At 33.5% G+C, this 18,758-nt stretch overlaps 2 protein-coding genes across 11 annotated transcripts; one reads left to right on the top strand and one right to left on the bottom strand.

Moving 5' to 3' along the window:
- Positions 1–5,115: 5,115 nt before the first annotated feature.
- Positions 5,116–7,551, top strand: LOC107920602 (V-type proton ATPase subunit G1). Its single transcript, XM_016850397.2, has 4 exons — positions 5,116–5,338; positions 6,249–6,362; positions 6,732–6,832; positions 7,147–7,551. Exons 2-4 carry the CDS (start codon positions 6,275–6,277, stop codon positions 7,288–7,290), a joined length of 333 nt encoding a protein of 110 aa, XP_016705886.1. The 5' UTR covers positions 5,116–5,338; positions 6,249–6,274; the 3' UTR covers positions 7,291–7,551.
- On the bottom strand, positions 7,448–10,333 carry LOC107920601 (tyrosine-specific transport protein). Of its 10 annotated transcripts, none has more exons than XM_041109928.1 (8): positions 10,177–10,333; positions 9,871–10,072; positions 9,401–9,779; positions 9,174–9,311; positions 8,862–9,090; positions 8,296–8,440; positions 7,910–8,074; positions 7,448–7,824 (listed from the first exon to the last, which is right to left on the bottom strand). In XM_041109928.1, exons 1-8 carry the CDS (start codon positions 10,305–10,307, stop codon positions 7,630–7,632), a joined length of 1,584 nt encoding a protein of 527 aa, XP_040965862.1. In that variant the 5' UTR covers positions 10,308–10,333; the 3' UTR covers positions 7,448–7,629. The 10 variants fall into 10 exon arrangements, with proteins under 10 accessions (XP_040965862.1, XP_016705878.2, XP_016705880.2 ...); XM_016850389.2 differs by having other exon boundaries at positions 8,239–8,440; positions 9,871–10,075; positions 10,177–10,327; XM_016850391.2 differs by having other exon boundaries at positions 9,871–10,075; positions 10,177–10,326.
- Between the last annotated feature and the right edge of the window lie 8,425 nt (positions 10,334–18,758).

Genomic DNA, 18,758 nt, shown 5'->3' with positions numbered 1-18,758 from the left:
TTAAAAAAATGATTTTGATCATCCCTACTTTTGCTAGGGAATCAACCATATAGAACTTTAGTTTGGTAAGTTTGGTAAATTATGCGACATTATGAAATTTTTTAGTGTCAAATTCACCTAAATTAGCTTAACTCTCGTAAAATGAAAATTCTTGATAAAAATTTTCCAACGCACCAAAATTAAAGCGGAAGCAACTCAAAAACAAAAAAGAAAAGAAAAGAAAAGAAAAGAAAAAATAAGCTACACCGCATGTTACTAAACTATTAGTATGTTTACATTTTAATCATTTAATTTCAAAAAGTTACAAAATGATCAATGAACTATTTAAAAGTTTTCATTCGCTATTTAGAAGTTTTTATTTAAGTAATTAGGCTGTTAAGTTTTTTTTATTTATTTAGAAAAGTTTGTCTAATGAGTTCCAAGCAAGGTTCAATGATTGGTATGGTGGAGTAGTACCTATCGACGAGTAAAAAAATATACCTTAAATCTACCTCAATTTGATTATTAGTTTTGGAGATTGGAGAATAAAATTATTTGGACTTTGGTTTGTAGATTCATGACATTCAAGTTGTTTTATAAAAAAATAAATTGCAAAAGAGAAGGGAAATGAGTGCTTGCGGTTGGTGCATTTTGTAGATTAATGACGTTTAAAGTTGTTTTATAAAAATAAATAAATTGCAAAAGAGAAGGGAAATTAGAGTTTTCGGTTGGTACATGTGATGCGAACAAAGAAGATCATATAACAATAATTTTAACAGCCGAGTGACTTAAATGAAAACTTAGTTTAGTGAAAATTTTGTAATTTTTTGAAGTTGAGTGATCAAAACGTAAATATACTAATAGTTTAGTGGCATTAGGTGCAGTTTACCCAAAAAGAAGTGAAAAATATCTTATCGATTTTTCACCTAAAAGCCAAACTCGCTTTTTGCCGTTCCTCTTCCACTTCTTGTTTCATTGTCAGAAACTTCAATCAAAAGAACAAAGAAGCAGTGAGAGATGCATCTATGGCCATCAGTTAGACTAAGGGATTCATTCAAAATCGCTTATTTAAGAAAACTAGAATGGAACCTCCATCGAATGAAATCAGAGAAACAATCTTCTTCTTCTTCCCCGAGGATTCCAAGCAACCAACAAAACCTCTTAAATGACGATCAAAAAGCTGACCACTCGAAATCTGCTCCTTCCAAGTGTTGTGCTAGCTTCATTGTGATCTGTAGAGAGATTTTCATGGTCCTTTCTTGCTGCTACTGTTGCTTCTGCTGTGGAGGTAACTCTAAATTCCCCCTTTTGACTTTCTTTTTCCAGGAAAAAAATTGTTGAAAGATTAGGTTTTTTGGTATGATTTTTTGATTTTATGTTGATTTATGGTGTTTATGGACTTGGGTTTTTGTGTTTACTCGATTTTGATATCTCCTTGTTGCAATTTTGTGGTTTATTTTTGTTTCTTTACATGAATTTTTAATTTTATGTAATTTTAGTGTTTTATTTAGTTCATTGGAAATGGGGTCTTTGAATTCAAAGCATTTCAATTTTTTGCTTGATTTTTTTTATAAAGTTTATATTTTTTATGGTCAAGCTTTTATTTTTGTGCTTTGCTTGAGCGGTTTAGAAAAGTTAGGTTGTGCTTTATGAGGTTCTTCATTTAATAATTCCAACTTAGCAATTCAGCACAAATTGATTTGAGTAATTCTTAACAAATTTGCCTCTATTTCTTGACATATTACTTGATTAAATCGCTCAGTCACTCAAATAGATTGATGGATCATATTTTGTCAGCTTAATTCCTGGATGAGTGTGTTCAATAATCTCTGTGTTCATGTTTTAGTGATTCTGCAAAAGCAAGATGGCAATGGTTGTTTGGTTTAACATCATAATAGTGCAAGCCTTGCATGGTCGAACAGGTGAAGTTTGAGTCGTGTTTGGCTCAAACATCAACCTTGAATTATTGATAAAAAAAGATGACTGAATTGAACAGACAAGGAGACCCCTATTTTCATCCTAAAATCGGAGATAGGATAATGAAGTCTAAATAACGAAGTCGAATATTTAGAAGTCTAAGAGCTCTAATGTCTTTGATATACAGATAAACAAAGTTGCAAAGGATAATGAAGTTTTGAGATGAAAAGTTTGGGTAGCCATAGCACTAGTTACAGTTCAGAATGGTTTTTGGAATTTGTGGAAATTGTGTATTTTTATCCATGTTTTGCTTCTAATTCGAGAAGATAAAAGCCATCTTTGAAGCTCTCACTGGGTTGACCATCCCTTTTGTAACACTTACTCCGTAACATGTACTAGTCTAATACTAGAGGTTTAGGGGAAAGTGAAAACAATTTAATGTGGTAAAAGTACCATGGAGGCCGTTATACAATAGTCAGATTGCATTTTGCCCTCCCTACTAAAATATAAAAGTAAAGTAGTCCCTATACGTTGATCAAAGAGTAAATTGGTCATTTTGTTAAAAATTTCATTTATTTCTATTGTTAAAAACTGGTTACTTCAAGTCAGCATGAAGTACACGTGGCACGCCATTTGTCACTGTTTGGTTATTCTGTCCCCCATGCCAATTTTTAACAGTAGAAATGGATGAATTTTTCAACAGAAAGGATCAGTTTGCTCTTTGGTTTAATATACAACAATTAATTTGCCTAATTTTTTAGTTGGGAGGGGGGGGGAATGCAATCTGACATCTAGTATAGGACAAAATGCTACTTCTTTAGTTTTTGAAATTTAGATAAAGTCTTCACTGGTGATATTTATAATGAGATTTGATGATAAAAAGTTCAAGAGGATACTTATCTATGATGGTAATCCGGTAGCTCTCTTCATTTTCTGAAAATATATGAATTGGAAAACACTTGGGATTGTGGTGTTCTTAACAACTATCTTTATTTTTCTTTTGATGTTTCTCTTGGGAGTTGTTCTACTTGACTTTTGAGCCTTTGGAGGATGGAATTTCTAGTGAAGCTTTCAATTTTTTTTTCTTTCCAATCCTCTTCCGGAGTTGATGCTTGCCATAGAGTATATGCATGCACAGCAAACCCTTTTATTCCTGCCTTTTAAAGGCAAATGTAGAACAAATATAAGCTTTTTGAACTTTGAAGAATTGAACTTTTCAAGTTCCCATGTTCGTTTTTCCTTTGTGTTTTTGTTTAGTGAGCTTAGCGAAGAAGCAAAGATACTGGAAAAAGCCACCCGTTTCTTCTTTCAGTACACTTGTCAAACTGACCACACACAAGTGAAGCCGTTAACTTCGTTTTATATTTGCCTTAAAAAACAAGAAACCCAAAAGACACTGTAGTTTTGCTTCCGTTTAAGCATAACCGACTTCTAGTGATGACCTTTGTTATACATTCTTACTATATCAGCTATTCTTTCAATCTTCAATGGTTTCTGGAATTGCTTTTGAGACATTTGTAGCTCTCGTTATACCCGTTTGTTTTATATACTTGTATTTGCATTGCGTAATTCGTTATTATCATCGCCTAATATGAATTACCTCCCTTCAGCTTGTGTCGATGAAGAAGATTACTGATGGCATTTGTTTTAGGCGCCGAATCCGTTTGACTGCAGAATTGTACAAAAATGAAATACAAAGAAGTAAAATTGAATAATATTTTGCAGGAATCGAATTCTAATAACTGTAATGTGGCAAAAACTACATATTTGATTGTTATAGGAATAGGATTGATGTTGATCATTATATCAAGTCATTGATGTAGTGAGTGATTAGTTGTATAATCTATTTTATGTTAATGTTTGTAGAAACTGTCACCTTTTGTTGATTGAATTAGGAATGCCTTCCATAGCTGGTGGAAGCTAAGCTTCTTGCTGGGTTTTATTGTTAAAAACGGTGTTGTAAAATTGGACCGGACCTACCGGTTGAACCACAAATTGGTCTGAATTGGGAATCATTCAATTGTTTAAGAATTGGTTTGAACCATTAAAAAACCAATAAAAACCAGAAAATGAATTGGCAAAATGGATATGTCACGTCAACAAAGTGATTATTTAGTTTAAGAATTGAAAGGGATGAAAAAGTAAATTTCTTTAAAGTTGGAGGATTAAATCAGTTATTATATTAAAAAACGGGTTTAATTGGTTGGTTCAATTAAGTTGAAAAATAATTAAAAGTTTATTTAATTTACAAAATAAAATTGTATTATTTTTTTATATTTTTATATGAATTTATTAAAATCAATTAAAATTTAGAAAACAATAAAAAGGAATTTCTTTTTCTAAACAAAACTTCAGTTATTTATATACAATTTTTTATAAATATTATTTTCACTTAATATTTTTTATATCTTGAATGTGTTCAAAAGTCACAATAGTCCCTGTCATCCAGTTATTATTATTATTATTATTATTATTATTATTTTATTTTAGAAAATGACAAAATAGTCATTTAAACTTTTTGCAGTATGAAATTTCTTGCGGGTGTCCCGTGCAAGAAGACATCGAATTTGTTCAATGGTACACATATCATATATCTATATTTAAATAGGTATAATAATTTATTTGGTTCTTCAATCGCCCTAAAATAGATAAAAAATTAATGCTTGTTAATTTTATTAACGTAACATTCATATGTATGTTATGTTAACAGTAAATTAATTTTTTAAATATAAAAAACATTAAAGAATATTTTTATAATTTTTAAATTTAAAAATTAATTAATTGATGACGTGTCAATGCTTGTGTATACATCAACAAAGTTAATATACAAATTAATTGGATTTATATTTTAAATTGATTGGATATATTATCAATAAAAAATTATTTTCTACGATGCTTCAATTTTTTTAAAAAATTAACTATTTTAATTTGTTTAAAAATGGACGAGTGCAACTAAACAAATATAAATTTGATCAGACATATAGATGCACAAAATTTTTCATGATTTATCACTCTACTTCAATTGAGACAGGTGGCAATATGAGAGGCAATTAGAGAAGCACATACGAATAATTCTTTGTCTTATACTGTCAGAATAATCGTTCAGTGATCGATTATCCACATACCTTGTGTCACCATGGAAGGGATCATTCATCTTAAACCACCCACGGGTGGCATTCTCTTCAAAAGGGATCACCTGAAAACTACAGCCTATGTATAAATACAGTGTTTGATGAATTATAGATATACTCATATTTAAAATTCTAGAAATAACATTTATTATTTTAATTATTTTTTATAAAGACAAATAAGGGTAGAGTGGTCATTTGAGGAATTCAATTATTTCAATTTTTTTTCCCTTGAAACTCTTTTAAATAAGCAGCCATTGTTGGTCCCTAAATTTCTCGTTAAATCTCAAATCACAAAAACACCTATTCTCTTGGTACGTCTTCTCTTGCTCTCTCAATCTTTCTCTTTACTTTTTCTTACATTTTCTTCATATTTTCAATAATTTTTTCTCATTTTCCATAATTGATATTGTTTAACTGTCCAGATCACTATTTTTTTTTAACTCGAACAATTTAATTGTATTATTAAAAATAAGATCTTTATTTAATTTGAAAATTATATAAATCTAAATCCTCTACCTTTATTTTTTCCTCTCTGATCTGACTATTCTGTTTATCGATAGTTGTAACTCACTTGGATTTTGATTTTTTTTGTGGGTACATTGTTTTCTGCCTTTTTATGGACCTAGATTTCATGGGTTTTTGAGAATTTTTGAAGGAGATTGCTGATATTGAGTTATAGAGTTGGCTTTCATAGTTGGTGGCATTGTTGTAAATTATCTTGCTGATCAAATCATGTTAGCCATAGAAGTTTGATGTACCAAAGGATTTGGATGGTGAACTTGGCTTAGATTGAAATGTATGCTAGACATGAAAATGAGGTCCTTGGATTCTTAGTAGTCTCTTTGAGTTTTAATTTTACTATGGATCTAGAAAGGGGAAATTGAAATTTTGATGACTTTTGAGCTGGGGATATCAATGGGGACGGGGAGGCATGGTTTAAAATCCTTGTGAATGTTAATGTAGTAAAATTGATTCAATGAATGCTTGTTGATTTTATTTGTAGTAAATATACTGATCTTGAGTTAGTCTTACTACATGCTATATGTTAATTGATGCAAATTAAACTTAACATTATCGTATCATGGTTGACCACTATTGAACTAAAGTTATTGCTTGGCCTTCTACTGTTCCGATGGATTTTGTTCTGTTTATTGTGTGACTGGTTTTTATTCCAATCTATACAATTACTAGAGTACTAAAGAAAAGGAATCTTAATTTCAGAGTAACTGTAACAAAATTCAGCAAATATGGAAGCCAACAGGGGCCAGAACGGTATTCAACAGCTGCTAGCTGCGGAACAAGATGCTCAGCATATTGTCAATGCTGCAAGAAATGGTTAGCACTAGTCTCATTTTTATTTTTCTCACACCTTGGCTTGTAAAAAATTATTCATTTTTCTTAACGGTTTTCATTGATGCAATTGTAGGTCAAGAATAATAAGATGTTAGTTTCTATGTTGATTCCCTTTATTTGTTTAGATGATATATTCAAGATTTATAGAACATTTTTTGCGTACTTGATTTCACTTGATAAGGAGACTTGGTTAAACAATGTAATTATGTAAACATGCAAGCGCATGTATGGACTTGTGGAAACATGGAAGAGAACTTGATTTGACTTCCATGGTTGCTGTTCTAATAGGTAGTTGTTGCCTTTTTTTTTGGAAGGACTAGATGTCAATTCACATATGTTTCTTTTTTTCAGCAAAAATGGCTAGACTGAAACAGGCCAAGGAAGAGGCAGAGAAAGAGATTGCTGAATATCGTGCTCAAGTAGAGTATGAGTTCAAGAAGAAGGTGGCGGAGGTATGAATTCATAATTTCTTTTTCCTGTTGCAATAACTGCAGTATGCTGAAAATCTTAGATATGAGCAACTGTCCCTTTCTTGGCTTCCATTTACTGAATCTCTCACACGGTTAAATAGTTTCTGCAAGTTTTCTGGAATTCATTCATGTTCTTAAATATCTGATTCTTATTTAGTGAGATGCTATTTTGCCATTTCCATGGTATCTGAAATCTTATCATGTGATTGAACTCTAGGCGATAGACTTGCTTCGAGACCCAGTTATCCTTGATTACAATATGAGCTAAACCATTAACCATGTTTGTGGATTATCAGAGTAGCGGATACTCGGGGGCTAATGTGAAGCGGCTCGAGACGGAAACAGATGCAAAGATCAATCACTTGAAAAACGAAGCTGCAAGGATATCTCATGATGTTGTACAGATGCTTTTGAAGAATGTGACAACTGTGAGGAACTAGGGGGTCTTCCATGAAGACTGATGGTTTAATTTTCTACTACATTCTATCAATTCCCAAAACTCAGCTCATGCTTGGGAACAATTTTATGTCATTATTTTATCATTTGTTGTTATTTTTGTTTGTGCCATGTTCCTGTTCTGAAATAAACTCCAATGTGTGCCTTCTAGAAATGGTTTCTCTTAGTATTTCTTGGAACTTGATCTGAATTCTTGATGAGTCTTGATCTCAGCTCAATATTGTTTAATGGATTCATTTTGTCTCTCTCCTAATCTCAACCTCAACTTTTGCTAATTTAGTTTCTGGAGTAATAGTTAAATACAGACATGTTTATCCTTTTTCTCAGAATTGCAATGCCAATAAATCCTGTAAAATTTGCTCCATCACTAAGCCACAGGCAAATAATCCAACTCCACAAATTGCAGGCCAAGCCATTGTTAATCCCTTCTGGTTAGAACCCTCACCTTCTCTGTTCCCCATGGCCCAAGCCATCGCTGGTGGAAGAACTCCATACAGCATTGTCATGCAATAACCCCCCTGCATCAAAGTTATGAAAATTTAGTGCTTCAAGTTCTACATCTTTAACACCTTTAATTCATTTATGGCTTCACTTTTAACTTACTGCAATATCTGTAGCAGCAGAGAATGCTTCTGGAACTGTTGTTGAAACTATTAGTGTTGGAGTGACCACCATTGCCATTGCTGTGAACCTGGTTTTATTTCTTCCCCACCAATTTGTCAGTTTGTCTGGTTCCTGCTGTAGGTCATCCAATGCCAATGCCTTTATCTGCATGGTTTTAACAATTATACAGTAAGTTGAATGTGATAAACAGGTTGTAATCTAAGAGGGGGAGGTTTACCTCTCCCTTCACCTCTCGTCTGCACATCTCTCGGTTCAAATAAAAGAGCTGGAGGGAAAGGGAGAGGGAGAGGGAGAGGGAGAGTCTTTACAGCGTGAGTGTCGGATACAGGGTATTTGCTTTCAGAAATATGAAGAGTTGGGGCAACCTGTACCGAAGAAGAATGCCATGACAGGTTCTTAAGCTGCTCCTTAAAGAACTCTGAGAAACTGAGGAGAGTGCCAGTCATTGATGTTCCCACGGCCAGAAGTGAAAATGCTTCTACCATAAATGAAACTCCACTCCATTTTACCCTGAAACAAGGGGTGAAAACATTAAATTCCGGGTACCAACTCATCTTAACTTATCTGACTATATGAATCATCCCCCAATAATCCTATATGAATCCCATTGGAGAAAGTTCAACATCTATGCTCAAGTTTTAGGCTTTTACAACATATAGGCTTTGGTTTCAGCTCCAATTCTATTTTTTGGAGTGAGTGTTGAATATAACTATATGCTCGTTCGATCGTTCATTATACCTAGGCTGCTATTATTAACTGCCCTAACCTTGGTATGTAAGTTATGCATGAGGGTAATGTTCATTTCCTTCTAGGCCTACCTGATATTGAAACTGCCTCTACAAATGGGTAAAACTTGGGTTCTAGTGTTGAAGTTTTTCCTTATATTTACAACAGAGTTACGATGCCACATTTCGAGATGTAAAAAATGTACCTAACATAATATTCTTCTACCGAGGGGATTTTGCAATTGTGACATGTAGAATCTATGTATTTGACATACCCCATAAGCAGCTCAACAGGATCAACAACTTGGTCAGTTTGTGTTGAAATGCCAAGTGCAATAGCATCCCAAACAAGCAATGCCAACAAGGGAAAAAGGCTGCCAAGCAAAACCGAAGCCCTTAATCGAGTAAGGTCACTGCCTAAATAAGCACAAAGGACTGCAATAACCAAGAGATATCATAACCCCATGATTGGAAAAATATTAAGCTTCATATTGAAAACAATAGTGTGTTTCTTTTACCCGGTGCAACATCATGATATACCAATGAAAATATCATGACAGGAATGGTTGCTGGAACTTTCCCCCAATCACCATTTCCCTCCAGGCCTGACCATCCTCCTAACATAACTGCTACCACTTCAATTGCCATTAATAATCCTGTTCACATACAACCACCTATGGTTAATCGAGATAGAATTATCTATGATACTCAGACTCGGGTGTAAATAACTTGTCCAAAATTATACCTATCATGGAAACAGTGAGCCATTGGTTCACTTGATCAGTGACTTGTGTTCCACCAACAGAGATGAGAAATGTGAAAAGTGCAGTGAATAGGAAACCGGAAGCTGGTTCAGGAAGATTGATCAAATGGAAAAGGATCTCTCCAGACTTGGAACTATAGGCAATCATTGAAGTGTAACCCAAGAAAATATAGGTAACAGTGGCCAAATTTCCACCCCAATCACCAAGTGTCTCTTGTGCCATTGTCCTTATGGAAATGACCTCCAATTCACCCTCCTTCCTCTTCCTTTGTAAACCAACATTTATTTCAATGAGTAAAAGTGCTTCAATTAGCAAAAACGCCCAACAAACTACCAAGGATATTGAACTTGGAACCACACCCTGCAGTGTAAAAAGAAGTTTAAAACTTCATTAATTACCCAGTCACCAAAAGGTAAAAAAAAAAACTCAATATCTATTGAAAGCAATTTACAGCAGGAGAGGCCTTCTGTGGGAGTGCAAGAATCCCAGAACCAATACTAGTGCCAACAATAAGAGCAACAGCTCCTGCTATGGTTCCTTTTTTTCCAGCTCCATTGATAACACTTTCTCCCTCTTTTGTCACATAAATTTTGTGAGTCCTCCAAGGTTTTTTCTTCTTTTGCAGATATTGACAACCATATGGATGTTTCTTGCTGCTAAAACCAACCCCCAAAACATGGATAAGGAAACAGATGATCATATATATAGGAAACTTTAAATGAAAAGGTACCAAAAAGAAAGTTAATGTCATACATACATCTTGATATTGAGGCAAAATATATCTCTTTTTCGGTGAAGAATTGGAGACTTGGAGATTATGGTTGCATTTTTTATGTGGGCTTTGAGTGTGAGGGAAGAGGATGAAGTCATGCACTTGGTGGTGTCCATGGAAGAACGGAGTGTGGTGAAATAAATGGACAGTATAAATGCAAGGATCTTCCAAATATCTTGGAAGTGGACCTTACAAACTTTTTTTGCTTGTTTTAGCCACAAAAAATAATTATTCTGGAATTAAAAAACTTTATAAACGAATTTTAAAAGTTGTCTAAATTATATTAAAAAATAAAAATTAATTTAAAAAATACATTACAATTTTCGAAATCCTTCTTTTAGTTTCACTAGAACTGGCAAAACAAGCCCGAGTTTGAAAGCTCGCTTGTGCCGATCCGAGCCCATAACGATTTGAGTTTGAGAAATTTCAAGTCCGAGAAAATCCGAACTTGACAGAACCCAAGCACGAGTCTAAGAACCCTAAAAAATCTAAATTTATAATTGAATAGTCATAATAGGAATTAATAATTAATATTTTTTTATGATATCACTTAAAATAAAAAAAATAAAAAATAAAAAATCTTTATTTTATGAAAATGTATTCATAAGCATTGCATATTGTTATACCTTGTGTAGCGAGTCTCGTAGACCTTATAGTGTACCTCATGAACCTCAAAGTGCATTCATAGTGAGTTAAACATGTGTCTCTTAATGGAATTAACTACAGTGCAAACTTTGAGCTTAATTTGCGAACCTCAACTCAACGAACTTTAGAAAGGGACAACTCTTCTAAGACCATGTGAGGGCCATGTGGAGACTCAAAGTAATTGATTGTTAGTCATCCTAAAACGTCTCATCTTAGGACGTAACAGTATTGTCACTGCCAAGAGCATCAAATCATACTTCCTCGTCAGTAACCTTAAGACATGTATCCAAGCTTATCTGCCACTATAAAAGGCCATGCAAACAACTCATACACACTCACATAGGCACTCCTTTATGATCTCTTAACTCTTTCAAAAATTGAAACCATTCCCAACCTTCACTTCATTCTCCTTTGTTCTACCACTATCTTCTTCCCCTTGTTTACCTAATTGGTTAACCATTGGTGCGGTGAGTGCGAACGAGCATGTCGCATCCATGTAGCACTGATCATCCTAGCACTGAGTTTGATCCCATCCATGGTCACGTTACAAACCCCACTGAAGTGGTACAAGGAGTTGAACTACAGATCGATCAATGAAAATGCAAGGAAGACTTTGAGGAAATTCATTTGGATAATTACGACTTTGTTCTTGGCTTGAGTTTCCTTGACAAGATTAATGCTCTGTTGGTTCCTTTTTTCGGTTGTACATGCATCTTGGATACTCAACAACAACAATACGTTGTGTTGGTGAGTCGAGACATGAAAGGTGGAATCAAGGTATTGTCGGCAATCCAACTAGCCGATGATGTTCATTATGGTAAGAACATTGACTTTTTAGATTGGAATGCTAAGGAGACCCATTTGGAAATGCTAAAGGAGCAAAAAATCAATGTGAAGCTTGTTAAGTTATTAGTGGGGCTACCACCTATGAGAGAAGTGGGTTGTGCATCAGACTTTATGGGAAAAAGTAGTGATGCAAACTAGACAGTCAAATCAAGTAAATTCTACAAGTAAGGTAAATCTTAAACAATTATCTAGTGTTTTACGTTATAACTTATCATTGGTTTGACAAAGACATAGGGGCCCTTTCAGAGTTTTAAAGCGAGTAAATCAAGAAAATTACAAACTGGAGTTGGCGGGAATACTTAAGGGTAACCCAATGTTCAATGTGGGTAAGCTTAAGCCTATTTGTAAGGATTAAGAGGATTCCGATCAAAAAAAGTCACAATTGGGGCAAGTAAGAGTGGTGGACTCTTGCGAACGAGATGTACCAAAAAGAGAAACTGTTTGAATTAGGCGATGGATGAGATAAAAGTTGAGGTAAATGTTTCGAGGGACAAAACTACATGACAGAAAGACTAGTTGGGAACTAATATCATCCTGTAAACGCGACGAGGGTGTTGTAAGAATGATTAGCGGAGAATGTTAGGGGCCGCAAATCAAATCCTGTGACTAAAAGCTTGTGACTAATGCACAAAGAGTGTCCAATGGAGGTCAACTAATTAAATGAGGCTCATTTGACCCGCTTGAATTGGCCCAATTCATAGAACCCAAAGAGAAACCCATCTATTTGAAGCTTGGGTGGCCCTATGAAACACTCTAGTAAAACTAGGATTACCAGAGTAATTATTGTAAATCCTAAAGGATAATACTGTATAGAATTTAAATCCCTTAGGACTCTCATATTGTAGATAGGCAGTAGCCTCAATTGTTGATGTAATTCAATTTGAACCGTTGGATCTGGGGGAGCTCAACTATAAATAGATGCCCCCTCATTTGTAATCATCCTATTGTACTTTATTCTTGAGATAAAGAATATATTTGAGAGCGGTTACTCACACACATTGTGTGCATTACTTTCTTGTGGCTTTCCAAGTTTTTTCGTTACTCATTCACTTTTGGGTTGCTTCCATTTTATTTTTGGCGCCTTAGAGAATTTTCAAGAGAATTCTCACTTTTTGAGAGTTAGACTGATAAACAAAGAACTCTCGTAAGGCTACGCGATTTGCTAGACTAAAGTTCTAGCCTCGTGACACTTACAAATGTTTTTGATAAAAAAAGAATGCTTAACAACATAATTACCTTGATTTGTTTGATAATTCTCAACCACTAATCCACGACAAAACTAAACTTTAAGTTAAGCAAGGAAACAAAAACCACAAAGTCCTTGTTGATAAAATCTCTTCATATGGATTATGATAAGCATATATTATGGATGATTAAGAGTGAATATTTCAGCTAAGATTAGTGAAGATTATTCATTATTATCATAGATTATTTTGATGATAATTAAAGGTTATCTTGTTGGTAATTGAAACTGTGAAAAACCAATAAGTAAATTATATTATTATCCTACTTATCTCTTAGTTAGAGTTAAGTCTTGTAAGCTTATAAATTGCCATTCATGGGATTTGTGTAAAGCTTAGAGCATACAATTGAGTTCATTCTGTGAAAAACATTTTATGTGCTATTATCTTCCATCTTTGAGTGATTTGTTTTCAACTTTTCGTAGGAATTGGTTGTTTATATTCGGGAAGAGTTTGTTCTAAGCGTATTTAATATTGGTGTGTGGAGATAAAATAAACTTATGAGAAATCAAGTATCAATGTCACTTTTTTAAGGTTCTATTTGCTTCCACTTATATTTGTTAGTTCAAAACTTTGGTAAGGAAAATCTCGAACACACGATCGGAACTCGAAAAGAAAAAGAAGAAATAGGACAAGGCTCCAAGGCGTGTATCAAGCCACTATCTTTAAGGTTATATTTGCCCTCACTTATCTTCGGTGTGCAAATGAGTTTCAAGCAAATTAACCTCGAGGATACAATGAAGCCAATGACTATTTGCGTTTTGCACTAACGAGAATAGTCCACTATGCACTGAGCATTGTATAACAAAAAACTCAATTTCTACAAAGGATTTCTGCAGTAATACTTTATAGAATAATCTAATAGTATTAGAAAATGAAGGAAGAAAAGAAAGAATATTAGAATTTGTTGATATGATTTCCAAATGAAATCCCATTCCTATTTATAGGAATTTTCATGTCTCTTCATAGAGACATCTTTTAATAGGTGTCTTTATGAATAAATAAATAATAATTATTCATTTAATTTTGTAACTATTCAAATAATATTTTTTGAATAGTTATAATTCTTTTTAAAAAATCAAATGATATAACTTTTGACCAATGACCAAAAGTTTTATCTTTTGATTAATTACACCCGTTCATTTATAGTTATTGGGATACTATAAATATTTGAAAATGTTCCAACAATATCCCCCCATTTTCAAAATATTTACATTTTGATATTCTTGGAAATCAATTTGCATAAATAAAGGTGTCTTACGATTGAACCTTCACTTAGTGAAAACATGTTAAAGTTAATCGAAATTGCATGGTAGACTAAGCTTTGAACCAACTATTCCATTTGATTAACTGAACACATCTCACACAATGATTTCAACATCGGTCAATGCATAGTATCTAGAGACACTATTATGGCCATGTGTCTATGTCCTCGTTTCATGAGTGCTGTCAGAGCCAAGCCCTTGAGCTCCTAGAAGCGGCCACACTTCCACTCACATAAGTGGATCCCATCAAAAGTGTTCCCGTAATTATAACACTTTAACATATTTATGTTATGGGTCCATTAAGAATACATTACTCATCCTTTCCTTATCATTACGGGTACCTAGCACTTTAATCTTAGGATGGATTTATTTATAGTGCTAACAGTCACATACTAATGATGTACTTTGTCTCATTGAACTCAAGACTTGACGTTATACCAAGCGTTGAGTCGAGTTTCTATCATGGGTGACTCTAATTAATAAGCTTGAGTCCCATCCTTTTTGAGGTAATTTTTACTGTATCTCTAGCAAGACTTTTTGTCAAAGGATCTGCCAAATTTTCACTTGACCTCACATAATTAATAGTGATCACTCCATCAGAGATTAATTGTCGGACATAACTATGTCTTAATCCAATGTGTCTAGACTTTCCATTATATACTTGGCTATATGCCTTTGCTAGAGTAGTCTCACTATCACAACGGATAGAAATAGGTGAAATTGGCTTAGGCCATAAAAGTATATCATAAAGCAAATTTCTTAACCATTCTGCTTCTTTAGATGCAGCGGCTAATGCAATAAATTCTGCTGCCATGGTGGAATCAGTAATACATGTTTGTTTCTTGGAACCCCAAGAAATGACTCCCTCACCAAGAATGAAGATCCATCCACTAGTAGATGTATGATCTTCCAAACTTGTAATCCAATTAGCATCCGAATACCCTTCTAAAACTGGAGGATATCCATTATAACACAACCCATAGTTAATAGTTTTCTTTAAGTACCTAAGTACTCTATTCAAATGCAAACTACTTGGATTACTTGTGTACCTACTCAATTTTCCAACAGCATATGCAATATCTGGCATTGTACAAGTCATTATATACATAAGACAACCAATTAGACTTGCATATTTCAATTGATCATTTTTCCTACTAGCATTAGTTACTAATTTTAATTGAGGATCCATGGGTGTAGATGCTGGTATACAGTTGAAAAGATCAAACTTTTTAAGCACATTTTCAATGTAATGTGATTGTGATAAAGCTATAGTGCTTTCATCTCGGGTTATTTTAATCCCAAGAATAACATCTGCTACACCCATATCCTTCATAACAAAGTTGTTTGACAAGAATTTCTTTGTGTTTTCTATTTGTTCCAAATCCGTGCCAAAAATTAGCATGTCATCTACATATAAGCAAATTAGGACACATTTTCCATTTTCAAATTTACTATATATACACTTATCAGATTCATTTATTTTATAGCCATTAGCTAAAACAACCTTGTCAAACTTTTGGTGCCATTGTTTTGGTGCTTGTTTAAGCCCATATAAAGATATAACAAGCTTACATACCTTATGCTCTTGTCCTGGAACAACAAATCCTTCCGGTTGCTCCATGTACACTTCCTCTTTCAATTCACCATTTAGAAATGCAATTTTAACATCCATTTGGTGAACAACCAAATTATATATAGAGGTAAGTGATATTAAGAGTCTAATTGTAGCAATTCTTGCTACTAGAGCATAGGTATCAAAGTAATCAATACCTTATCTTTGTGTAAAACCTTTTGCTACCAACCTTGCTTTAAATTTATCAATGGTTCCATCAACCTTCATTTTCTTTTTGAAGATCCATTTACAACCTATTGGTTTGGAACCTGGTGGAAGATCAACTAAGATCCAAGTTTGATCTCCTATTATTGAATCCATCTCATCATTTATTGCTTCTTTCCAAAAAGCAGAGTCTTGAGATTTCACTGCATCTTCAAATGTAATAGGATCAGATTCAGTATTATAACAATAATGTATCTTATTGCATATACTTTCACCTTTTCCTTCTACAAGAAACATAATGAAATCTGGTCCAAAATCTTTGACCTTTTTAATCCTCTTACTTCTTCTTAATTCTTGACAAGATTCATCATTATTATCAATTTGTTTCAATGGAATCTCATTCTCATTTGAAGAATGAATCAATTGTTGTGGTTGTAATTGTCTTGATATAGAATTAAATCTATTTTCATCAAAAATAGCATCTCTTGATTCAATAACAGTATTAATTGAAATTGAATCATTTGGTTCAATTACCATGAACCTATATGCCTTGCTATTATGTGCATAACCTATAAATATGCATTTAATTCCTCTTTCACCTAACTTTTTACGTTTAGGTGTTGGAACTTTTACAATAGCTCTACAACCCCAAACCTTCAAATAATTAAGATTTGGTTTCCTTTTCTTCCATTGTTCATAGGGGTTATTTTAGTTTCCTTTTTAGGAACTCTATTCAATATTTGACAAGTTGTTAGAACAGCTTCTCCCCAAAAACCTTGTCCAAGACCTAAATATGATAACATTGAATTTACCATTTCAGTCAAGACTCTATTTTTTCTTTCAGCTACACCATTTTGTTGTGGTGTGTAAGGGGCTGAAACTTGATGGACAATTCCAGTGAGTTCAAAATAACTTGGATTATAGTATTCTCCACCTTTATCCGATCTTAAGCACTTGATAAATGATTCACACTGAAGTTCAACTTCAGATTTATAAACTTTAAATTTATCAAGCGTTTCATCTTTTGAATGCAATAAATATACATAACAATATCTAGAACAATCATCAATAAAAGTAACAAAATATTTCTTTCCACCTAATGTATGAGTATTATGCATGTCACATAAATCACTATGTATCAAATCAAGCAATTTTGTTTTCCTTTTAACCTTAGGGAAAGGGATTCTTGTAATTTTAGTCAACATACATGTATTGCATTTTTCAATATTATTATTAAAAACAGGAATTAAATCTAATTTGTACATGTCATTCAATTTTCTATAATTCAAATGACCTAATTTATAATGCCACAAACAAAAAGATTCAACCATATAAGCAGAAATAGTATTTTTATTCTTATTAATAATATTGAGTTTGAACATGCTCTCATACATATACCCTTTCCCCACAAAAATTCCTCCCTTAGACAAAATAAACTTATCTGCCTCAAAAACAAGTTTGAAACCAAATTTATTCAACAAACTTCCAAACACTAAATTCTTCCTAACTTCTGATACATAATATACATCATTTAAGGTTAAATTTTTTCCAGAAGTGAATTGTAGTTCAACAAACCCTTTGCCTTTAATTGCTGCGGTGGAAGAATTTTCCATGTACAAGACATTGTCATTTTCACATTGTGTGAACTTTGTGAACATGCTTTTATCTTTGCACACATGTTTGGTTGCTCCGGTATCAATCCACCATGTATTATCATCTTGTGCCATATTAATTTCAGATATCATTGCAACGAACTTTTCGTTATTATCAGCCTTAGAAGATGATTTCTTCTTTAAAAATCGACATTCATTCTTGAAATGTCCCGGCTTTCCACAATGATAGCATGAGCCCTTTTGTTTCTTTTTGAACTTAGGTGCTCTATCAGTCCGTTTGAACTTTCTCTTGAATGGTTTAGTACTTTGTACTTCCTCCGTAACATGTACTTTGACATTTTCAGAATTTAGGTTCTGATCTTGTTTTCGATACTCTTCTTCAATACGAAGATGATTTGCCAAAGCCTTAAGAGATATTTCCTCTTTCTTATGTTTTAGACTTCTTTTAAAGTCTTTCCAAGATGGAAGAAGTTTGTCTATTATGGAGGATACCACAATCATTTCATCCATTTTCATATCATATTGTTTAAATTGATTCAACATCTTTTCAATATCACGAAATTGTTCCATAACAGAACGACCATCAACCATTTGATAATTATTGAAACGACTGACAAGAAATTTCTTACTTGTAACATCTTCGGCCATGTATCTTACAGCCAATTTGTCCCATAATTCTTTAGCGGTGACCTCGTTTTGGTAGGTGTCGAAAAAACCATCAGATAAACCATTCAATATGTGGCCCATGCACAGGTAGTCAGCATTGTCCCTTGTCTTCCTCGGGTTGCAGCAACAGATTCGTTTTCATTCTCTTCAGGTCTTGGAGTATCCAAAACATAAGCAATCTTTAAAATTGATAATAAGAAGTGCATCTTTTTCTGCCATCGTCGAAAATTGCCACCATCAAACCGATCAAGTTTAACAAAGTTGGAAGCCAACTCCCTTAATGTTCCACTTTCATGTGTTGTGGTAGTCATAATGAAATATAACCTTAAAATTGTTATTTCAAAACTCCGGTAAGGAAAATCTCGAACACACGATCGGAACTCGAAAAGAAAAAGAAGAAATAGGACAAGGCTCCAAGGCGTGTATCAAGCCACTATCTTTAAGGTTATATTCGCCCCCACTTATCTTCAGTGTGCAAATGAGTTCCAAGCAAATTAACCTCGAGGATACAATG

This window comes from Gossypium hirsutum, chromosome D13 (assembly GCF_007990345.1).
Source record: "Gossypium hirsutum isolate 1008001.06 chromosome D13, Gossypium_hirsutum_v2.1, whole genome shotgun sequence".
Taxonomy (NCBI): Eukaryota; Viridiplantae; Streptophyta; class Magnoliopsida; order Malvales; family Malvaceae; genus Gossypium; species Gossypium hirsutum.
The sequence above is the reverse complement of the archived record's forward strand: the minus strand, read 5'-3'. Positions and strand labels throughout refer to the sequence as shown.